General features: G+C 43.9%; 1 protein-coding gene across 1 annotated transcript; it reads left to right on the top strand.

The window, feature by feature from the left end:
- The first annotated feature begins 4,113 nt into the window (after positions 1-4,113).
- Positions 4,114-14,690, top strand: LOC148138152 (putative G protein-coupled receptor 139). Its single transcript, XM_087981843.1, has 2 exons — positions 4,114-4,252; positions 13,613-14,690. The coding sequence occupies exons 1-2, from the start codon at positions 4,114-4,116 to the stop codon at positions 14,518-14,520; spliced, it is 1,047 nt and encodes a 348-aa protein (XP_087837969.1). The 3' UTR covers positions 14,521-14,690.
- The last annotated feature ends 10,564 nt before the right edge of the window (positions 14,691-25,254 follow it).

Below are 25,254 nucleotides of genomic sequence, written 5' to 3'. Positions count from 1 at the left end.
CATCTGAATCTGCAAAATGAGCAAAGAATGGAGGAAAAGCGGCAGAAAGAGGAAAATGTGTAAAATGAATAAGGAGCCTCAATCAGATCAGCCATCGTCTAATGAATGGCTGAGCAGAATTGAAGGCACACTTTTTCAACTTATTCAGATACTTCTGTTTATTACAAGCCAATTTCCCTTCTCTCCTCATGTTGAATACTGGTGCGGAGGGAGTCACCTCCCTCTCTTCAAAGACAAAGTGATCCTGCGGCCTTACGAGCCTCCTAAGTTTTCTGTGTAACAGTCGCGAGCAATTGAATGACTGCTTCCAGTTCCTATGCAACAGCTTTGTGAAAAAAGATGCCCAAATCCTTTTCCCAAGTAACAGGCTTGGATAACTATGTGACCTCCTTCTGTTTCTGTGGAATGGAATTGAGGGACTGAATGTCCTCTTCACACTTCTTGCAGCTTATATTAACTGAAATCCTATCTCCTATTTCTGTAAAACAACCTCAATATCGGAATGATAGATTTTTGTTTCTTATTTTCTGAGTTACTGAGCAAGCAAACAGGCCGATTGGCTCTGTTTTGATATGATAAACTTCAGAAACTGAGTGGCCCTCTCTTTCTATTGTCTACCAGTCTTGAACGGCTGAATGGCCTAATTCGGCCCCTGTAACAGTCTCGTGAGGCAGAATGGACTCCTCCTATTACTGTGTTGCTGGCTTGAGAAATTAACTGGTCTCCTCCAATTGGAGCTTCATAGAGATATGAAGCATGGAAATAAAATTCAAAGGAAAAGAAACTCCCTGCTGATCAGCCGTCCTAATTAATCTTGTCCTATTTGCCAGCATTTGGGCCTTACCTCAAGTGTTCCTGTGTATATTCCCATCCAAATGTTTTTTAAATATTTTGTTTCACTCCTTCTCTCTCACGTTAAACCTAATGCATCTAGCTTTTGACTCCCGTCCCCAGGGGCAAAACATTGACTCGTTACTGTATTTATGCACTTCACGATTGCACAAATTTGTATAAGGCCAAACATTAGCCAACGATGCGCCTGGCAAAATAGCTGAGGCGTATACATCCATTCTTGATAGCTCAAACGCTCCAAACTGTGTAAAACGTCTCGAGAAATTTAGTGAATCCTCATGTTTTGCTTACGGAGTCTGAGAGGCTAAACGCTGCTTCTGTCCCTCTGTAACAGGGTCTCCAGGCTCATGACTTCCTCCACTCCCCGTGTGACATGATCTTGAAGTTGGTTGGGCTTTTTCTGTCCCTCTGTGGAGGCCGAATCGCCTCCTCCTGCACCACTTTGACACTCTCAAGAGTTCAATGACCTCCTCCTTTTTAAAGTCGTAGAGTTACACAGCAGGGAAACAGAGCCTTCTGTCCAGCCCGTCGATCCGAATCAAACATCATTAACTACTCTTATCCCTTTTACCAGCATTTGGCCCTTGCTTCTCTGAATCCATCCAAATGAATTTTAAATTTTGCAACGAAAACAACCGTCACCACTTCGCCTGGAACCTGTTTTTCTTTCCTCCATACACGGACCACCCTCCATGTGAGAAAGATGCCCTTTTGGTCCCTTTTGCATCTTTCCCCTGTCAGCGTAAACTTAGTTCCTCCATTTCTGCTCTCCCCTACCCAGGAAAAGACATTGGCTGATCAATGTATCCATGCTCCTCATGATGTCATGAACCTCTGTAAAGTTACCCCCAGAGTCCCCAAGGGTCCGACGCTCCAGGGGAATTTTACCCAACCTGTTCAGCCTCTCCCGATAGCTCAAACAATCCAAACCTGGCATCAATCATGTATTTTTTATCTGAACACTTTGAAGCTTAACAATATCTTTCCTATGGAATTAAATGTAGTATTCCAAAACCAGGGCCCTGCAGTTCCACAAAATGACTTTCTTCTCCGATACTCAAAACTCTAACCAATGAAAGCAATGTACCAAAAGCCTTCTTCAGTACCCTGTCTGCATCAGACCTCACGATGAAGAAACGGTGAACCTTCATTCCAAGTCGACACGATGGCTGATTGGAAACATTGCTGCCTCACATTCTATCAGAATCTCCTGCAACAACATGCCCACTACGGATGTCAGCTTTGCTGGTCTATTTTTCCATAGGTTTTCCTCACAACTTTCTGACGTTGGACGCCTTCCTGTCTTCCTTCACCTCTCCTGTGGATATACAATATACGGAAAACTTAGCATGGGACCGAGCATTCACTTCACTAGCTTCCCACAAGCTTCTGGGATGCCCATGATCAGTCTCTAAGCATTGATTCACCTTTGTGCATATTGAGATATCCATTACCACCTTCGCTGTAATATGAAAACTTTCAAAAGGTCACTATTTATTTTTCCCCTAGTTCTAGAGCCTTATCCACAGTAAGCATTAAAGCAAATTAATCGATTAGCATCTCACTCATCCCTGCGGCCGCACACATAGAAGAACCTGTGGATATTTTCGGGCACCTCGTCACTCTCTCGTTGCTCTTTTGTCTTTTATGTACTTACGAAATGTCTTTGTATTCTCCTGAAAACTCGTTGCCAAAGTTATCTCATGTCTGCTTTTTGCCCTTTTGATTTCTCTTAAAAGTATTGTCCTACTGCCGTTATACTCCATTAGGGATTCCCTCGATCCCAACTGACTGTACCTATAATAAGTTTCTTTCTTTTTTTGACTGGAGCTTCAATTTCTGTACTCATCCAGCATTCTCTACACTTACCATTTCTGTCCTTCACACTGACGGGAACACACAGTCTCTCGACTCTCGTTATCTTATTTTTGAACACACAGACCTTTCAAACGATCCTTTTTGCCCGCAAATCGTTTTTCCGAGTCAGATTTTGCAATTGTTTGCATAATATGTTCAAAATTCGCCACATTCTAGATTAGAATTCCAAAGGTAATATAAGAATAAGAAGCATCTAAAACTATTTTTTTTTTAAAAAAACTAATAGTTAATGTTTAACAGGCTTAAAATGTAGGCGATGTTATCCTGTTTCCTTGTGAAAGGCTCGACAGGATGAGTGGCCCCTTCTCTCCCGCTGCAAAAGGCTCAAGAGGCTGAATGGTCTCCTCCTGTCCCTCTGTTACATAATAGATAGACTGAATGGCCTCTTGCTGTTAGTATGTAGTAAGATTGATAGTTTAATGTCCGCCTTCAATCCATCATTAGCTCATTATCCCATGGTATCCCATGGATGATGACCATCGATTCAACTGTATTTGATGTAGGCTCCTCCCTTCTCCTATACATAAACACACACAACAAAACTACTCCAGGTATCATCTCAGTAGCAACTCGTACAGCTGTAACAACACTTCTCTGTATATTGACGATACATTTTGCACAATAAGGCAACATTCCAGCGCTCCACTTCGTCAAGTGATAATAGGCAACATTGGGTTGAATGTTGTCTTCTTAACCCACTGTCACTGGCAGATGGGAACACAATTGATTCCCTCTGTTCCCAAACAGCAATCTGAATGCTCTGAATAATGTTTCAAGGTTATGAAAGAATTTAATAACATACTAATTAAAAGTTGGAGAAGCTTTACACAGAAACAATGTGTAATGAATATCGTTGCCCAGCGTTCTGGTCTGCAACAATTCTCCGAAGAAGTCATTTTATGCAGCTGGTGCGTTATTTTATCCCTGTCTCCTTGTATAAACTGAGTGGACCAGTTAGAAATATGCAGTCTTCTGACACTGTTTCTGTCAGCAAGGAAGAAAGATGAAAACGTTTCAAAGATTTATGGTCCATCCCATAGCAACCCTCAACTTTTCGGTCAGACTGTGTAAATGTTCCCTTTCATTGTGATATGAAAAGTGATATAAGGAAGGTGTTAACTGAAACTGTTTGTTTAGAGACTGTTATTAATGCAAGTCTCCACAGATTCTAATTAAGCCAGTGGAGGCTTTATATCTATAAATGAAAAATGAGCTCCGTAGATATCTAATCAAATAGTATGAGAGGAAACAACACCCACAGCACTAATAGGATTCAACAACTCCGGAGAAATTTAGAGAAGAGATCAGAATCTGAGAACATTCAACTGGAATTATCAAAAAACGGTTGATAATTTGAGAATGATAGATTGGAATGTTTCAGCAATGGACAGGAGTTTAGCGTGGAGAATTTGGTATCTTTCTACATACTATCATTGGTTGCCATTATCACGTCGGATCGAATATGTACTATTCATTTTTCAATATATTTATTATCCCATCCTGGCTATCGTTGGTGTCCCTCGTAAGTCTCATTGTCCAAATATTGTTTTGATAAACTATGTGTGACTGTTTGATTGTACTTCTCATGCTTCCACTCCTTGTTACAGTTATTGTTCCTGCTTAGACACTGAGTCCAGAAATTCACCGTGCAAACCACTATTATATGCATCAGTGAACGTGTTCATTCATTCTCTCCATCTTTGCTTCAGGCAGTGCCCGTCGTAGGTCTGTCTGTGTTAACATACTCAGTTCTACCTGTGAAACACAGTATATTGTATCACTGCCCTTGTTATTTAATGTTGAGAACTGATAGTTCACTGTCTTGTGTTTTGCATGCAAGTTTCATTTCCTATCTCTGACTTTATCCCATCTCTGGACAATAAATGAGATTGAAACGGGCGATTCACAATTAGAACAAAGAATAATGATCAAGACAGTCCTTCCATATTAAAACTGATTCAATTACAAGATGTGTATCACTCTATTTCCTTCCTATCCATGTATTTATCCAGATACGTCTTGAATGCTGATCTTTGTTTTCTTGCTTCCCCTACTTCCTCTGGCAGTGCATTCCAGGCATAGCATCTTTTGTGGGAAAAACATGGCACGCACATCTAACTTAATTGCCCCGCATACCTGTATTTTGAACCTGTGTCCCCAAGTAAATGTCCACGCCATCCTGCGAAAAAGCCCCATATTTTCGAATCTATCCATGCTATTCACAATTTTATAAACTTCCATCAGTTTCCCCTTTCAATCACCTGCATTCCAATGTAAGGAAACTCAGCCTGCCCAAACTTTATACAAACTTATAATCCCCCAACAAACAACGTAAAAATATTTTATGTGCCCTCTCCAAAACATTCATGTCCTTCTGGTAATGTGGTGATCAGAACTGTACACAATATTCCAAATGTGGTGATCAGAACTGTACACAATATTCCAAATGTGCATTTTAAACTTAATATTTAAAAAAGCTGCAGTATAACATGACTATTGCTTTAATTCATGTCCCTTACATTGTCGCCAACTATGCCAAATGCCTTATTTTTACGATATGCCTTATTTTTAATGATACCTATAACTGTGGTAATGCCTTTGACCATGAGTTGATTTCCGACACCATGCCCTACCATTTCCTTATTTTATTTCCAGAAACATCCAGAACATACCTGACTGGCTCATCCAAACCTCTATTTAAAATTTCAGCAGGGAAATATATTCTGATTGATTCGAATAATCTGCAACTGACACTGCCAGCTTCAAATGTGTAGAAATATATTCTGATTCGAAGCTCCATCCGAACTGACACCAGAAATCCCCTGTTACGATCATTCCTGTGAAAGGTGGTGGGGTCCGTTTGGAGGTGGCGGAAATGACGGTGGATGATCCGCTGCACATGGAAGTTGGTGGGGTAGTAGGTGAGTACCAGTGGCGTTTTGTCCTGGTGACGGTTGGAGGGGCGGGGCTCAAGGGCGGAGGAGCGGGAAGTGGAAGCGATGCGGTGGAGGGCATCGTCGACCACGTCTGGGGAGAAATTGCGGTCCTTGTAGAAGGAGGCCATCTGGGTTGTCCGGATTTGGGACTGGTACTCTTGGGAGCAGAGACGTTAAGCACCTCAACTTCTCCACCGCTCTCACCCACTCCAACTTCTCACCCTCGCAAGCCCTCCACTCACTCCGTTCCAACCCCAACCTCACTATCAAACCAGCAGACAAGGGAGGGAGTAGTTTAGCGCACCGACCTTTATACCAGCTCACGGACACCTCCTCCTACTGCCCCCTTGACCATGACCCCACCTCCCACCACCAAACCATCATCTCCCAGACCATCCATAACCTCACCGCCTCAGGGGATCTCCCATCCACCGCCTCCAAACTCAGTCCCACAACCCCGCACCGCCCGTTTCGACCGCCTGCCCAAAATCCACAAACCTGACTGCCCCGGCCGACCCATTGTCTCAGCCTGCTCCTGCCCCACCGAACTCATCTCTGCACACCTCGACACGGTCCTGTCCCCCTTAGTCCAAGAACTCCCCACCTACGTTCGGGACACCACCCACGCCCTCCACCTCCTCCATGATTTTCGCTTCCCCGGTCCCCAACGCCTTATTTTCACCATGGATATCAAATACCTGACCACGTCCATCACGAAGGACTCAAAGCTCTCCGCTTCTTCCTTTCCCACCGTACCAACTAGTACCCTTCCACTGACACCCTCCTTCGACTGACTGAACTGGTTCTCACCCTGAACAACTTCTCTTTCCAATCGTCCCACTTCCTCCAAACCAAAGGAGCAGCCATGGGCTCCCGCATGGGCCCCAGCTATGCCTGCCTCTTCGTAAGAAATGTGGAACAGTCCATCTTCCGCAGCTTCACTGGCACCGCCCCCCACCTAGTCCTTCGCGATGTCAATGACTGTATCGGCGCTGCCTCATGCTCCCACCAGGAAGTTGAACAGTTCATCCACTTTACCAACACCTTCTACCCCGACCTCAAATTCACCTGGACCATCTCAGACTCCTCCCTCCCCTTCCTACTCCTTTCCATTTCTATCTTGGGCGACGGAATCAACACGGACATTTACTATAAACCGACCGACTCCCACAGCTACCTAGACTACACCTCCTCCCATCCTGCCTCCCATAAAAACGCCATCCCATATTCTCAATTCCTTCGTCTCCGCCACATCTGCTCCCAGGAGGACCAGTTACAAATACGTACAACCCAGATGGCCTCCTTCTTCAAGGACCGCAATTTCTCCCCAGACGTGGTCGACGATGCCCTCCACCGCATCTCTTCCACTTACCGCTCCTCCGCCCTTTAGCCCCGCCCCTCCAACCGCCACCAGGACATAACCCCACTGGTCCTCACCTACCACCCCACCAACTTCCATGTCCAGCGGATCATCCGCCGTCAGTTCTGCCACCTCCAAACGGACCCCAACACCAGGAATATATTTCCCTCCCCTCCCCTATCAGCGTTCCGAAAAGACCACTCCCTCCGTGACTCCCTCGTCAGGTCCACACCCCCCACCAACCCAACCTCCAATCCCGGCACCTTCCCCTGCAACCGCAAGAAATGCAAAACTTGCACCCACACCTCCCCCCTTACTTCCCTCCAAGCCCCAAGGGATACTTCCATATTCGCCACAAATTCATCTTCACCGACACACACATCAACTATTGCAACCGCTGCACCCGATGTGGCCTCCTCTATATTGGGGAGACTGGCCGCCTACTTTTGGAACGGTTCAGAGAACACCTCTGGGACACCTGGACCAACCAACCCAACCACTCCGTGGCTCAACACTTCAACTCCCCCTCCCACTCCACCAAGGACATGCAGCTCCTTGGACTCCTCCATCGCCAGACCATAGCAACACGACGGTTGGAGGAAGAGCGCCTCATCCTCCGCCGAGAAACCCTCCAACCACAAGGGATGAACTCAGATTTCTTCAGTTTCCTCATTTCCCCTCCCTCACCTTGTCTCAGTCAAATCCCTCGAACTCAGCACCGCCTTCCTAACCTGCAATCTTCTTCCTGACCTCTCCGCCCCCAACCCACTACGGCCTATCACCCTCACCTTGACCTCCTTCCACCTATCGCATTTCCAACGCCCATCCCCCAAGTCCCTCCTCCCTACCTTTTATCTTAGCCTGCTGGGCACACTTCCCTCATTCCTGAAGAAGGGCTTATGCCCTAAACGTCCATTCTCCTCCTCCTTGAATGCTGCCTGGCCTGCTGCGCTTTTCCATCAACACATTTTCAGCTCTGATCTCCAGCATCTGCAGTCCACCCTTTCTGGTCTGATAAGTTGAAAGGAACCACATTTAGTTTCACTTACAGCATAGGATGCAACTTTCCCCATGATATGCTGTTATATACTGCTTGTGGTACTAATATACAGGCTTATTTTAATGCTCGCCATACCGGGCAGATAGTTCAGCTTTCTGAACAATAAACTAGCATAGTCCGTGCAGCACTCCATATTGCCCTGTCGTCTTGTACCTCTTTACTGTGTCTGGGTTGGTCCAGATTCAGATGTTGAGAGAGCGAAGTTCATGCAATGCCTTTATTCAATGTTCTCATTCTTGTGATTTGGACCGTCTCAGGTCTGAATCCTTCAGTTAGTAGCACTCTTCTTGTCTTTTTTCCCTATTTCTACCATATGTTCTCAGGAAAGTAAGTATCTGTTTCCATTTTTAATACGAATCTTCCAGTCCCTTTGTACCTTTTCCGGCCTTGTTATATTGCTCTTTAGATTATCAAGTACCGGCCTTGTGAACCTCAGAAACAATAAAATGGTACGTTTCTGGCTGTTTTTTTTTTTACTTTCTGCTGTATCCCTTGGGGTGTTGTATGTTAGACAAGGGGTTCATCAGGTTTGACTCACGTCTTTGAAACGTTGTCTGTGTCTGTGCACTCAGTGCCAATGTGTGCCGCTCTGAGCTGATCATGCGTTCAGTAACACGAGGAATCTTATCGTGAATTACCGGACAGAACAAAACATCTAACTTGCAGCTGAGGGGATTTGACTGACTCCTGTTATTGAACATTTAGAGGAGTTGCTGGAGGTGGTTTTCTGGATGTTGTTCTGTGACATGTCTCAGACATTCAGGGACACCTGAGGATATCGTGCACCAACTCTTGATGGAGCATGAGTACTGTAGTGCATCATCAAGGTCTGTAACATGAGCAACAAATGGAGCCGAGTCTGCAGGGGGTGGAAACTTTGAAAACGCAGTGTCATAAAGTCATAGTGATGTGCAGCAGCGAAACAGCTACTTTGATATAACTCATCCAAGTCGACTAGACATTATGCATTAATCTAGTCCCATTTGCCAGCATGTGGACCATATCGCTCTAAACACTTAGTATTCAACTACTCATCCAGATGTCTTTTGAATATTGCACTTGTACCAGCCTCCTGCTCTTGCTCTAGCAGCTCATGTTGTACACGCACCATCCTCTGCCTGAAACATTTGATCTTACATTCATCTCGCATGCTTCCCTTATCACCTTAAACCTTTGCCTTCTAGTTTTGGGCTCGCCCAATCTTGGAAAAGAACATTGACTATCAGGTGTATCCATGCCCCACATGATTGTCTTAGCTTATTTCAGATTATTACTCAGCCTCCGACGCTCCAGGGAAAGCAGCCCCAACATATTCAGCCAGTCCCTACAGCACAAATTCTCGAACACTCGGAACATGCTTGTGAATCTTATTGGCACCATTTCATGTTTCGCGCCATTTTTCCAATAGGAGGGAGATGAGAAATAAATTCTGTAATCCAAAAGTGGGCTAACCAATGCCTTGCATGGCCACGACATGATTTCCCTACTCCAAGACTCAGTGCAGTGACCAAAAAAGGGCAATCGAAAAGAACACCTTCTTCACTATCCTGTCTGCCTATGCGACTGATTTCAAACAGAGAATCTAATCTAATCTAATCTAATCTAATCTAATCTAATCTAATCTAATCTAATCTAATCTAATCTAATGTTGCGATGTGCCCATGCATGGCACGCCGTGTTGGTCAATACGCACAGCCCTAAAAGTAGCCATAGCCTCTTCATTCAGAAGCAGTCAGCCATTCTCAACGGTTTCTGAACTTGTACTACAAGGTCTCTTGGTTCGGCAAAACTCTCTTGATTGTGTACATGAGTCCAGCCTTGATTTGTCAGACCAAAATACAGGAACTGACATTTATCAAAGTTAATCTGAATCTGGTACTCCTTGGCCCAACGACCCAGTTACTTAAGTACTCATCGAACTCGGAGATAACGATTATCTCTGCCCCTTAAACCATCACTTATGGTGTCATTTGCAAACTCACTTATGATCGACTTCCTATATTCTTTTCCGACTTATTCATATAAATCACAAAAGATGAACATTAAACGAATTATTCTGGCGCACCAATGGTCACAAAACGTAGGCCTTCACGACACTCTCTGACTACTACCTACAATCTAATTTTGTATCCAAATATCTTTTTATCGCTGTATTCCATGCAATGTAACTGTACTTAACAGTCTACCATGACGAACCCTGGTGAACGCCCTACCGAAATCTGAAAATGCAATGACCACAGGTGTGTGCGTGTGTGTGTGTGCGTGCGTGCATGTGTTTTGGAGTGTGGGTGAGATAGGGAAGTAATTTGATGTATCCATCCAAGGATTTCCAAGAACACCTTCCCAACCTATGCTTAACCCAGGAGCAGTGTGTCAGGGAACCCTGATTTATCAAGGAGCTAGTCACAGAGCGGTGTCACCTCCTGCAACACGACTTGCAGCTTCACACCAGGGGTAGGATCGTGCGAGATTCACAGTTTCATTCAGCGTCGAATATCCGGAAATTGCATGGCAGGTATGGGTAACATATCAATCATCTCCCATGATGCTTACTTCAATGTTGGAGGATATATATTGCGGATTGGGGGAATACAATGCGTTCTCTCTCAGCAGGGAGCCACCCCGTGTATGCTTGGTTTCCCAGTATAGCGGTACTCATGATCATATACATGGAACTGCGTGATCCACATGTCATCGCGGTGAAGTAGAAGGACGGAAGGATCTCTCAGTGATTATCACTGCTGTCTCACAGCACCAGGATCACAGGTTCGATTCCAGCTCCGGTTTGCTCCCACAGTCCAAAGATGTGCAGGTCACGTCAAGTGGCCATGCTAAATTGTCCACAGTGTTAGGTGCATCAGTCAGAGGGAAATGGGTCTAGGTGGGTGACTCTTGGAGGGGCGGGGGGGAGGGGGTCAGTGTGGACTTGTTGGGACGAAGGGCATGTTTCCACGCTGTCGAGAATCTAATCTAATCTAATCTAATCTAATCTAATCTAATCTAATCTAATCTAATCTAATCTAATCTAATCTAATCTAATAGAATCTAATGTTGCAATGTGCCCATGCATGGCACGTCGTGTTGGTGAATACCCACAGTCCGAAAAACAGCCAGAGCCTCTTCATTTAGAAGCAGTCAGCCATTCCCTTCATGTGCAAGGAAAAAATGGCCTTTCAGATTGACATCATGTCCTTAATACGGGGCTTGAAACACCCCCCTGCTCATCATTTGCCACTGAGAGAAATGGGACAACTGAGAACATGACAGAGCAGTCCATCAGATTTAGCAAAACTTCGGAAGTCTGAACGGGGAAGAGTGAATCTTCCAGTTCACACTGTATCACGAATGCTGCCATCTCTCTCCCTTTCACTCACATACTGCCTCACATTCGTCATGAAAATAAAATGACATGGGATATGTCATGTTATATTCGATGTTCCAAACTTCACCTGTTGTTTCCACCTCCAAGTATTCATTTGGACACCTTGCACCTTCTCTGAATGATGTAATTGTATGTTTACCTTAACGTCATCGCCTAACATAGTTACAGTGCATTTATGCTAAATCATTGATACGGATTCCAAACAGCTGAACACCCTATACTGCTTCCTGTGTGACTCGACATGATATGTTCTGTCAAACTGATCAAGGATGATTTATTTCGAGTTTCTGATTGCTGTTTGGTACCTATTCCTACCGCATTCTCATGTCACACATTCAAGTTTCTTATCGACATCCATGATTGAATGAGGATGTACAAAGCATGATTCTAAATTGCTGATGAAACTAAAGTAGATCATACCATAGAAAGTTTGGAATGTTATCAGAAATTACAGCAGGATCTTGATCAGCTGGGGAAGTGGGCCGAGTAATGCAAAATGGAGTTTCATGTAGATAAGTGTGAGGTGTTGTGTTTTGGCACCTCAAATAAAGGTAGGACATTTATGGTCAATGTTCGGACCTGAAGGAGTGTACCAGGATAGTGGGACCATGGAGGTCAGGTTCACAGTTCTCTTAAAGTGGAGTCACAGATCGGTCGGGCAGTGAGGACGGCCTTTGGTACACTGGCCTTTATCGATCAGGGCACTGAGTACAGAAGTTGCACAATTATGTTAGAGCTAAAAAAAGACGTTAATGAGGCGGACTCGGAGTATAAGTGTTCAGTTTGGGCAACCTTGCTGTCGAAAGGATGTTATTAAACTGGAAAGAGTGCAGAAGAAATTTGCAATGATATTGCCAGAACTCAACGCTCTCATTTGTAGACAGAGTTTGGATAAACTCGGACATTTTTCCATATTTTGTTGGAGACTGTGTGAGGTCCTCATAGAAGTGTATCAGGTCATGAGGGGCATGGATAGACTGAATTCACTCATCATTTTCACAGCATTACGAACCGAGGGTGAGTGGGCATAAGTTTAAGGTTAGAGTGGAAAGAGTAAAATGGAAACTGAGGCGCAATTGTTTTGCAAACAGTGTGCCACGCATATGGAATGAACACAAATACACGAGGTAAGATTTTATTTCACATATCTTTCTAGATTGCTCTCTGCTCTCTCGCATTCAGCTCCGCCCCGAGCCAAGTGGACCCCTCTAACACCTGTCTTTCAGTTAGTCTTATTTGTGAACTTGAACTTGATATTGAGTCCAGAGTGTTGCAAATTCTCTTAGCAGAATATGAGGTGTTCTTTTCCAAATGATGGTGAGCTTCGCTGAAGCACTGAACTGAGCCTGAGAAAGATGATGGACAGGGAATAGGTTCGTGTGTGCAAGTGTAAGACAGCTGGAAGCTCTGGTTCACTTTTGCGGGTAGAACGTAGACGCTCTATGAAGTAGCCATGCAGTCTGGTGCCCTGACTTGTGAACTGATCATCGGAGGAAAATGTCAGTTGTTTTTTCCAGAACCAAGGGGTTCTGGAAATCTCAAAGAGAGAGAAGAACAGTTGGACGGAAAAAGGAGTGGAACAATCTATGGAGCGTTCTTCAACTGATGGTATTAGTCACTGGCCAAAAGTCAGTGAATTGACCAAAAGACATGATTCTCAAGAAAGACATCACGTTGCAGGGAGAAGGACACATTGTTTCGAAGTACATTCAGGCAGTTAATGGGGTGTTTACGTTTCTTCAGGATAGAATGGCCACCACAACTTAGACTGAAAGACAGGAATTTCCAAACTCCGTTTGTCTGTAAGGAATTGGTTGAACCGTTCAGAACCGTGAAGAACGATTTTCACTTTTCCTGTCAGGAAATGTAAAGAAGTAACCTTTGTTTACTTACAAGTGATAGAGTGTGTGACAGTGTCTTAGAAACTTTATGAATGTTCGTCTCCATGTTTGGAAAAGGAGGAATTCTTATATTTACCTCACATTTCTAAAGTAATTCAGACATTGCGCTGTGTTATTACAGCTCCAATAATTTCAATAGATCTTTAAATACAGTGAGCCATTTGAAATCTGACTCTGTCCACAATAAACTGACAACTTTACCTCCAGGATGATGCATATTTTCTTTGTTTACCTTCCTTACAGTTACCAGAGTGACAATCTTCATCCTGCTTCATAAAGATTGTGGATTGTCTCCCTGTGTCAGTCGTTACCTGGGGGCCATGGCAGTCGCGGATCTACTGGTCATTATCCTCGATCTGATATTGAGACACATTCCCATTATTTATTGGGAAGAGTTTACTTTCCTGTGGTACATACATGTGTGTAATATCCACGCCGTCCTGCTTTATGCAGCAACTGACTGTTCTGTCTGGTTCACAGTCACTTTCACCTTTGATCGGTTTGTAGCCATTTGTTGCCAGAACCTGAAAAGTAAATACTGCAGTGAGAAAACAGCGGCTGTGGTTCTTGGAACAGTGACTGTGCTGAGCTGCTTAAAGAACATTTTCTGGTATTTCATGCTGGCAGGGACATATAATCTGGATAACATCCCCTGGTTTTGTCACATAAAAAGCAGTGTTCAATCCTCTCGTGTCTGGACTGCAATCGAGTTCCTTCATCACGTCCTAAACCCGGCTCTTCCATTTCTCCTGATTGTACTACTCAATATTTTCACCGTCAGACACATTTTAGTGACCAGCAGAGCCCGCAAGAGACTGCGTGCTCACACAAATGGGGACGGTCAGTGTGACACAGAAATGCGAAATCGACAAAGATCCATAATTTTGCTGTTTGTGATCTCGGGCAATTTCATCTTGTTATGGTCAATGCTGATGGTGTATTCTATATGGAACCGGATGTGGTATTTAGGGTATAGGTCTGTGTTTGTCTATCCATTTGTGCAGGAATTAGGCTTCATGCTGCAGCTCCTCAGTTGCTGCACAAACACAGCGATATATGCTGTGACCCAGAAAAAGTTCAGACAGCAGTTGAAGAATGTGCTGATGTATCCCTTTATTCAAATTCATAAATCAATCCAATTCACTCATTAATCAATCAATTCAGGATTTTCATATTTCAATTCAATGTTTCAGCAGTTAAGCAGCTTGTCAATATGGTAATAGACTGAGGACGGTACTGGTTTGTCCATCCTTATCCTCTGGCAGGTGATTACAGGGGTATATCTCAGCGTTTCTCTCAACTCAGGAGCCAGCCAGGCAAGGCACTGCTCTCACCTGACTGTATCCATAACTTGCAACTAGTAACTGATTAAAACGTTCATTAAAAAGTGTCAAGCAGTAGAGTTTGTCTTTGCTTTGAAGAAGCTGAGCTGGAGATTCTAACCCATGTCCTTGTCATCCGAGAAGGGGATGGAACAGGATGGGACACATGAATTCTGTTTAAGTCATTCTGTCCTTGCTTTCACCGCTGTGTTAAACACCCCGTCCTGGCCTCAGCAGAATTCAACTTTCTCTCTGTTCCCCTCCATTCATATCTTTCTCCCATTCTCACAATTTCTCTCATTTGTACTCACTGCACCTCCTATTTTGTAATTGCTGTTCACTGTATCTCCCTCCCCCATTCTCATTCACTGTCTCTTCGTCTTGCTCTCCCTGTACCTCCTCCATTCTCTCTCTTTCAAATCCTGTTCACCTCCAACTCCCTCTTAGCTTCTGCTGCTGGAGAAACAGGGTGCGTTTACGTTTGCAACCTGTTGTTTGGGGAACAGTACGGGATGCACATATAGAGTGTGGGGTTTCGGCAAAATGCAATTGCTCGTGGACTCTGTATGTGAGACCAATGGCTGTTACTCGGGCAAAGGGTGAGCGTCGGTCAATATTCCTGTGAATGCAACACATTGTGTGCAACTACTGTTTGTTGCTGTGGAAACAGAATGGTTATGAGTTCACAGGCAGTTTCTACTGGGTTAGAGTGAAGATGTTTTCCGAGGCGGTTCCTCGGTGAATAAAGCAGGGAGGTGCTCAAATTAGGGATGCAACTGTTATGGGAAAAGTATATATGTGGAACAACTTGGCTTTCGTAGGTGTTCACGGGGATGGTTTTGACAATGGACTGTTCCGAGGAAAAATTATGTGGAAGTGGACAAAGCCTGTTTTTAATGCAACAGTGCAGTCGTGGTCCAGCAGCCAGTTATTAGGGAAAGAAAAGCAGGTGTAGGATCATGAACCCTTGTCAGAGAAACAGTGTGGTGGTGGGGCTGACGGATGTTGTCTTTGGAAGAATGTGGGATGGGCCGTTGCTTGGAGAAAGGGTTGGGGAAAGGTGCACAGACGATTGCTGGGTGAATAGAATGAGGAATAGGTCACAGGCCTTTGTTATTGGAACAGATTAGGTAGAGATTCTCAGGCCATTGCTGACAGGAAAGCAAGGTAGTGAGAGCATAAGCATTGCAAATGATAACAGAGGGAGCTGATGACGTTGGGTGTTCATGTGGGATCAGAGTAGCGGTGAAACAATTGCTAGTTGCTCGGCAATCGAAATGGATATATGACCATAAAAGGAATAGAAAGGTGATGGATTCAGCAGTCTTTGCTAAGAGAGAAGATTAGATGCAGAATCACTGAGTGGTGTTTCAAGAACAGGTTGTCGGTAGGTCCACAGTCCGTTGCTACGGGAAGAGAGTGAGCGTGAGAATGCAGTCTGTTGCTGGGGGAGCAGCGTGGAAACATTGCAGCAAGCCTTTGCTCAGGGAATAGAGAGGGTGTTTGGCTGGAAACCATTTTTAAGCGAAGCAGTCGTCGTTCAAGCCTCCTTTTGTGTCCAGGGGAACACTGTGTTTGCGGGGTCACACACTGATGCTATGAGAAAGGTGGGTCAGGTAGTTTCAAAGGCTTTGCTTTGGAATAGTGTGGGTGCATTGCAACGATCCTTTCTGAAGGAGGAAGTGTGGGTGGAATCAGAGCCGACTGTACAGGCTGTGGTGCTCCAGGCCTCTGCTTGGGAAAAGGTTGAGAATAGGCCACAGTCTGTTGCTCGTTAAGCAGAATCGGAAGGATCTGCAGGTATATAGCCTGAGAACCGAGTCGGGTTGGACTACCGACCTTTCCTTGGGGAAAGTAAGGGAGTGGAACCATTGATCATTGATAAGGAACAGAGTACAGATGCTATACAGGCCAATTCTGAGGGAACAGATTTTGTATGTGACTATTATGCTGCTGTGGGAACAGAGGGGTAGGGTTACAGACCGTTGCTAGGGGAACAATGTGTGTGGGTCAACTGACTGTTGCTATGGCAAGTGAGATTAGGTGGAGTAGGAGGCCATTGATATCGGACTAGTTATGTGGTAGGCTCAAGGTCCATTCCCAGAGGATTAGATGGGGTAGTGTGACCGGGCATTGTTCGCAGAACAGAGTAGGCTTTGGGTGAGATAACTCCACAGAGATCATCATTCCCAGATAGTTGCAAAAAAAAGAAACTGACTCAATGTTGCCCTTTGGTGAGAAATTCTCCCATCCTCACCTGATATCCACACATGTACAGAAATTCAAGGCGTTGTTCCTTCATTTTAGCCTTGATATGCTTCAGAGCATTGCTAGATATTTAGATGATGATTCTAGCCTTACATCCAAAAACAGCAAGAAACGTTTATATCTATCCCAGTGCTTTGTATTATTGCCTCAAAACTTCAATGCTATCCCACCCTTAAATAATGCAACCGTGGGTTTGTGTCATTTTACTGCCTTGCCATAGAATATTTGCTGTCCATCCACCATTCTCGTTTATCAACATTGAACTGACTTGAGCAAGGACTCCCAAGTCCGCATTCTTTCTTGTCTTTCCCTGTTTATAAGATGAGTGAGACTAGGTTTATCTGGCTGTTTCAAGGCACGTTGGACTGAAGTATGTAGAGAGATTGGTCAGGTTAGGATTACTTTCACTGGAGTTCAGTGAGTGAGGGAGGGTATCATAAAATCGAATAAAGTTTCTAACATGACTAGACAGGGCAGATGCAGGGAGGCTGTTCCTAATGGTGCATATGTCCAGATCCAGGGTTTACCACCTAAGGATTCGAGGTGAGACATTTATAATCGAGATGTGGAGACATTTCGCCACACAAATAATGATGGGCCTCTGGAATTCATTATCACAGGAAGTATTTGATGCCAGAACAGTGTATGTTTTCAAGAGGCGGTTAGATGTAGCACTTAGTGCATTTGGGATGAAAGGTAATGGGGAGAAATGAAGGGTCAGGCTATTGAGCTGGAAGGTCAGTCACGGACGTGATGAATAAAGGTGAGAGTTGGAAAGGCCGTATTGCCTCCTCCTGCTCCTATCTTCTGTTTTCCTCTGATATCAGTGTTGTGCTACTATAAAATGGCTGCTGTGACCAAACTTTAAGTAGTTGACTGACACCATCTAATTACTCGTCCTATGTCTCTCAGCCTCCTACAGATGAATCTCAGAGCGATGTGAACTGGTTCTGGATTTTAGAATTATAAGGGACAATATAAAATCAATATTAACGTTTTAAACTGGGTGAAGGAACAGATAATCCTTCAGTTTGGTTGTGGAAATCTGACAGCACACGTGAGAGACAAATGTGACAAAAGGTGTTTTCATTCAGAAAATCCTGCCTTGCAAAGATATCAGTCTGAAATGGAGAAGCAGGATATGTAGAACTCTGTTAGAAATAATGTGCAAGTTTCGATGACGAGATAAAAATTCCTGAATATGTTTGAAGTTACTGCTCTGAGAGAATTAGACGTTTCAGCAGATCCTGCTTACTTCTCAAGTTTCAAACAGTCAGAGCGACATACATGTACAAAACGTGACATTTCAGGTCATCCACTGAATAATAGGTGTGGAACCTTGTTCAGGATCTGTCTCAGAATTTACCTCGTCCCCGCCTTGTTTTATGCAGAAAACATAATTTTATCAAAAAAAAAAACGCATTTGCTTCAAATGTTCTGCATTTAGAAGGTAGCAGAATTGCCAATAAACGAATGCCTGGAGCTTTCGGTCCAATTTAGGGAGTGGACGTGACATTGAGGGATCGAATGTGACTGTGAGCGAGCGGCTATAACTGTGGGAGTGAGTGAGACATTGAGGGATTGAGTATGACTGTAAGGAACTGAGCTAGAGAGTGCGATATTCAGTGCGAAATGGAGGGAGTGACTGAGACTTAAGGAGTGAGTGATACTGTGAGAGTGTGAGTGAGAATAACGGAGTGACTGTGAAATTGAGCGAGGATGTCTGACAGTAGAGGACGCAGAGTGACAGAGTGAGTAAGACTGTGTGGGATTCAGCATGGAATGTTGGAATCAGTGAAACTGTGTGAGTGAATAAGGCTGTGAGTGAGTGCAACACTGAAGGAGCCAGTTTGACATTGGGGGTTGAGAGCAACAGTGGAGGAGTGAGTGTGACAGTGTGGAAGTGGCGACACTGTGAGGGAATGAGAGTGGGAGCGACGTAATCAGGGTGACAGCGAGAAAATCATTATGACAGTGAGGAAACAGTGGAATTGTGAGGGAGTGAGACTGTGTCAGAATCAGTGAGATAGTGAGGAAGTGACATTGAGGGACTCAGTTTGTCTGCGAGGGAGTCAGTGTGTCGGCGGTAAAGTCAGCGTGCTATGAGGCAGTCAGTGCATCTGCAATAATGTCGGTGTGCCTGTGAGAGTGTCAGTGCTTTTCCGAGGAGTCGGTGTTCCTGTGAGGGAATCAGTGTGACTGTGAGGGAGTCAGTGTGATTGTGAGGAATTCAGTGTAACATAACTGTGAGAGATTCAATGTATCTGAGAGGGACTCGTTGCGATTTTGGTGCCATCAGTGAATCGACGATAATTTCTGAATGATTGTGAGGGAGTCATACTCTCGTAGAGGGAGTCATTGTGTCTGTGAGGGTATCGGTGTGTCTGTGCGCAATTCAGTTTGTCTCTGAACAAGTAAGAGAGGCACATCGAGAACAAAGTGTGAGGGAGAATGTGTGAGGGGGAGTGCGTGAGAGAGTGCGAGGGACAGAGTGTGAGACAGAGAGCATGTGACTGTGTGACAAAGTTTGAGGGATAATGAGTGTGGGAGATGCTTTTCTAGTGTCTCTGTGTGTTGGAGACAGTGCCTATGTGTGTGTTTTAGAATGCTAGTACGTAAGTGTGTGGATGTGTGTGAGAAACTGATAAAGAGAGGAAGAGAGTTTAAGGGAGTTAGTCATTGTTTGTATTTGACTGAGAGAGTGCTCTGAGTGCGTGAAAAATATGTGTGAGATTGATTGACTGTGGGTGATGGTGAGTGTGTAATAATGCACACGTATGAGTGTGCCTGCATGCAGACAGTGTCACAGAGAGACTGTGAGAGCGAGACTCTCTCAAAGGATACTCAATAGTGGGGAAAATCCCAACTAGAGAGATTCCTAACAAGACATCCTTATGTACCTGATACAATCTGTTGGCATCTCCCCGCTGCCTCCACCGTCATGTAAATTTGTGACAACATTAATCCTTCTGAGCAATAATGTTAAATACTTTCACCATATTTTTAACAGAAACATTCACTTTTTTCTCTATTCTTTCGACAAACATGAATCATATTTCACCATGTGATACTCCATCTCCGAATTCTTTCAATATAATTCGCACGCCATTTTCTGCAATGTAGACGCTATGATTAGATGTGATGAACTGTACTCTCAGTACTTTCATTTTTCAACTTCATAATATCCATTCAGAAAACTGCCATCTGTCATGGATAACCCTTTATCGGTGTGGAAGTTTGGACTCAGCATGGAAAGAGACTTTTAATCTGTCTCTGAGTTCGTTTGGAAATCGCTGCTGCACAGGGATGTCTGTTCACACTATTCGATTTGACTTGGATAAACTGCAGAACAGGGCTGAGAATTGGCAAATAAAGTTCAATGCGGCTAAATGTGAGGTGAATCACTTGGGATGAATAACAAGAAGACAGAAAACTAGGTCAATCGAAAGATTCTTGTTAATGTGGATGTGCAAAGGGATCTTGGAGTCCATGTACAAAGATCTCTGAAATTTGCCACCCAGATTGACCGTGCTATCAAGAACACATACGGTGTATCAGGCTTTGTTGGTAGAGGGATTGAGACGCGGAGCTGTAATGTCATGCTGAAACTTTACAAAACGCTCGTGCGGCTTCACTTGGAACGTTGTGTACGGTTCTTGTCGCCCCATTCCAGGAAGGATGTGGAAGCATTGGAAAAGATGCTAAGGAGATTTACCCGGATGTTACCTAGTCTAGGGGTAGGTCTTATGAGAAATGCCTGAGAAACGTGCATCTCTTCTCATTGGAAAGAAGAAGGGTAAGAGGGGATTTGGTAGAGAGATATAAGATCATCAGTGGATTCGATAGGGTCGACCGTGAAAGTATTTTTTCTTGTCAAATGATATCAGCTTGCAATTTGAGGGGTTACAGATTTCAGACAGATATCAGAGGCAGGTTCTGTACTCAGAGTGGTTAGGCCGTGGAATACCCTGCCTGCCAATGTAGTTTACTCAGTCAAATGATGAAGTTTTAAACAGGCCTTAGAGAAGCACATGGATGATGATGGGGTATGATAGGGAGAATGAACAAAGATTACATCACATGTCGGTGTAACATTGAGGGCCGAAGGCCCTGTTCTGCGCTGTATTGTTCTATGTTCTATGTTTTATGTAAACCTGTTTGCTTTCCACCAGCAAATCCTAAACGCTCCAGGACACAGCAAACTAGTGCATGCTTAATGTGGTGCATGGTCTTCCTTAATATTACCATGTTATAGTTTACCGTAAGCGGAATATCAGACATGGAGACAGTGTGAGACACAGAGTGGAGCGCAGAAACAAGCACAGAGAGAGAGAAGGACTGGGGGGGTAGAAGCAACTAGCAAGGATTGAAAGGGAGGAATGTGAGGACTCACAGAGCTGAATAGCTCCCTGAATAACATCACAACATTAAATTTTAAATACAACGTAATTTTCCAAACTTTTAAACTTGGCAAATGTAAGTATCACTGAAAAATTCTCAGACCTTTACAGATTTTTAAAAATCACTAATGCGACGAAAGTCCAGGTCTCTCTGTCCATACTCCAGTTTTAACAATTCATCATCCACTTTATTCTGCCGCTTCTCAGACCTTCATGAGTAACGAATCACTGCACCTTTCTCAGTGTTTTAGTGAGCTGCGGTGTATCGGTCCATTTCATGCCTGCCAAGATCTCATTGAATCTACTCACATGCCATTAATCTTGCTACCCTTGTGAACCAGTCCAGGGATACAGGGCAGCTGCAGCAAGCAATCCCCAAGGCAAATGATACATGGACATTTACTGCAGTCGGATTGGAGCTCAGGAGTAGGGAATTATTTGAGGAAGTGAAAAGGTTAATTGATGTGGGAAGGGCTGTCGATGTCATATACATGGACCTCAGTAAGTCATTTGAGAAGGGTCGCCATGTTAGATTAATGGAGGAAGTTGAAGTCGCATGGGTTCCAGGGCGTGCTGGCTGGATATATAGAGATCTGGCTGATCAACAGGATACAGAAAATAGTGGAAGGTAGATTCTCAAAATGGAGAACTGTGAACAGTGATGTTTCACAGGGATCCGTGTTGGTACTCCTATTCTCTGTGGTACAGAAAAGTGATCTGGAGGAAGTTATAAGTGATATGATTAGCAAGGTTGCAGCTGGCACTACTTCAGTGGAGTGGAAGATCGTGAAGTGGACTGTCAGGGAACGTAACAGAATACAGACAGAGGGAAGAGTTCGTTGGAGATATAGCAGATGGAGGTCAATCCAGGCAACAGTGACGTCATGTAATTTGAAAGATCCAATTCAAGATTGAATAATACGTCAAATGGAAAAGTCCTAGTGAAAATTGACGCACCGAAATATCTGGGTGTTAAGGTACTTTATACCCTGAAGGTGGTAATGCAGAACGATAGAGGACAGCACAGTGGCTCAGTGCTTCGCACTGCAGTCTCACAGCGCTAGGGACCTGGGTTCTACTCCAGCCTCAGACAACTGTCTGTGGATGGTCTGCACATTCTCTGCTTGTCTGCATGGGTTTGCTGCGGGTGCTCAGGTTTCCTCCCACAATCTAAATAAGTGTAGGTTAGGTAAATTGACAATGATAAATTGCCTAAAGTCCTCATGGAGGTTACGTGTATTAGACAGCTTAAGGGTGGAGGAGAAGAATGGCGGAATGTGTGTGGATGTGTTACTCTTCGAAGGATCAGTGTGGACTTCTTGGGCCAAAGGACTTGTTTCTTCACTGCAGGGATTCTATGAATCTACAGTGGTCAAGGAAGCAAATGGCATGCTCCCCTTCATCGGATGGTGTATTGAGTGCAAGTGTTGGGAGGTCATGCTAAAGTTGTACAAGACATTCGTGGTTCCACATTTAGAATACCGCATAAATTTCAAATCACAACATTTCCAAAAGGATGTGGTTAGTTTGGAGAGGGTGCAGAGGAGGTTCACTATGATGTTGCCTTGGATGAAGAGCGCGAGAGATGAAGAGATGTTGAGTAGATTCGGACTATTTTGATGAGAGAGATGAAGAGGGACCTGATTGATGTCTGAAAAAACATGTGCGCTATCGACACAGTTGGTAGCAAGATTTTACCAGTGTGCTGGAGTCAATTACAAGGGTTACAATTTTAAAATGAGGGGGGAAATCGCAAGGGAGATACACGTGTAATTTTCTTTACACAAAGCGTGGTGGCTGGATGGAGCAAGTTGCTAGTGGAGGTGGTAGAGGTAGGCACGATAACATTGTTTAATGAGTATATAGACAGATACATGAATGGGTAGGGAGCAAAGGGATACAGATCCTAGGAAAATAGGTGACAGGTTTAAATAGAGGATCTGGATTGGTTTTGGCTTGGGGCCCGTAGGGTGTGTTTCTCTGGATAATATTTTATTTGTTCTTTGCTATACTACAGTGATGCAGCAGCCTTGGTGAGTCCAGACAATGATGATTCTGTGCAGTTTGTGTATCGCGATCTAACGGATGGTGCGCTTGCTGCGGAGTGAGTACAACGGAAATTGGTTGGACTGATTCGAGGCTGTTAGATCTGTCACATTAAAAGAGGCTGGTTCATCTGGGGATGCATTGAGAAGAATTGGAGGCCGGGGTGCTGATTAAAACGTCTCCAATTGTAACGGCTGAACAACAGACTTGTTGCAGGGAGGATGTTGCCCGTGTAGAGCAGTCACAAACCAAAGATCACGGACTCAGGATTTGGGCTGTGGCATTTTGAACGGAGGTGAAGAGAACTTTCATCACTCAGACGTTGGTCAACCTGTGGAATTCTTAACCACAGAAGGTTGTGGACTCAAGCCACTGCATATATTCAGGAAAGAGAAAGATAATTGTTTTAGAGATAAAAGGGATATTGAGAGAAAATGGGAATATGGTATCGGGGCAGAGGATCAGCCACAAACATAATGAATGGGGAGTAGGGCTACGGCATATTCCTGTTCCTGCATTCTCTGCTCCTGTCAGTTTAAATGCTCCTGAATAGTATTTTTGGTTGTATTGGGAAATGATAGCCGTTTTCATGCCAACATTCCTGCATCTTGAAAATGTAGGGGTTTTTGCAGAGGTTGTTTACTTTTGGGCTGAGAATGAAAACCCTCCACAACATTTGTGGTTTTGAGCTAGTGACGGAAGAAAATAAGAACGAGTATAGTTCCAATTGAGGATGATGTGCTACGTGCAAACACTTTTGCATGTGGCGATGTTCTATTTTGAAGATGTGGGTGTACTGTACCAGGGTAGCTGGTTGCCTGGAGATAAAAAAAAGATTCGAAATTTGTCAATCAGTTGAAATTATCCATCAGAAAGAAACATATTCCAGACAAGTTTGAAGTTAGTATATTGACAATCTTAAAAACCAATGACACAATCCGATGCTTTTGGAATATAAGACAAGAGAAATTTGAGCAGTTGGGAAGAGAACAGCCATATCACCCGCTTGCAGAAATTGCTCAGAAATAGATCTCTTAAAGGTAACTTTATCAGTCTGTGACCTGTGAAACATGATGCCTTAGAAACGAAAATAAGACACAGGAATATCCAAATGCAAGATTCCACACCTGGCTTGTTTTGAAAACTTGATTGTTTTGTCAATTTTAATGTGGTGGTTTTATTAGACTGCTACTGTATAAGGGGAAGGTAAAAGATAAGTTAGAGGAAGGAGTTGTAAATAATAGTTAGTTAGTTATTCTCTTAATTCTGAATTCAAATAGTTCCTGACCTCTCGAATTTTCACAGATTACTGCACGGTATAAATCTTTCTGCGTTGTGGGCTTAATATAAGCAGGATCGTTTACCCCAAGTTTTCACAGATCACATGTAACTTCAGCACTTTTTTTCGAGCTGTTAGAGGTTGCGAGCCTGTAATGCGCTGCCTAACTTGGATGTTGTTTCTAATTATGGAAGATGAAGTTCCTGTATTCTTTAGTGAATTTGCTCACATTTCCGTTGTTTTAATGACTGGAATAATCCCTTTTCCAGGAACGGAGCAGGGATATAGAAAAAACAAAATCCCCCCAGTATGAATTATGCAATGTTTCTGCAGACTGGGGAACTGAGTGAAAATTTTTCCCTACTCCAAGTAGCCAGATGGTTTCCACCCAATATTAACTCACTGGTGTCATAAAACAGTGAAATATTGACAGACTATGCTCTCTATTCACAGGGCAGGTGAATTTCCTCTCTCCAGTGGCATCATCACGCTGGTGTTTCTACAGGGCAGACAGGTCAGGGATCTCTTTCCCAAATTGCAAGCAGATTAATTGTCTTACGGGACTGTAAT

The sequence above is a fragment of the Chiloscyllium plagiosum genome, unplaced genomic scaffold (genome assembly GCF_037043375.1).
Source record: "Chiloscyllium plagiosum isolate Xiang-an unplaced genomic scaffold, Cpla_swu_hap1 HiC_scaffold_41, whole genome shotgun sequence".
Taxonomy (NCBI): domain Eukaryota; kingdom Metazoa; phylum Chordata; class Chondrichthyes; order Orectolobiformes; family Hemiscylliidae; genus Chiloscyllium; species Chiloscyllium plagiosum.
The sequence above is the reverse complement of the archived record's forward strand: the minus strand, read 5'-3'. Positions and strand labels throughout refer to the sequence as shown.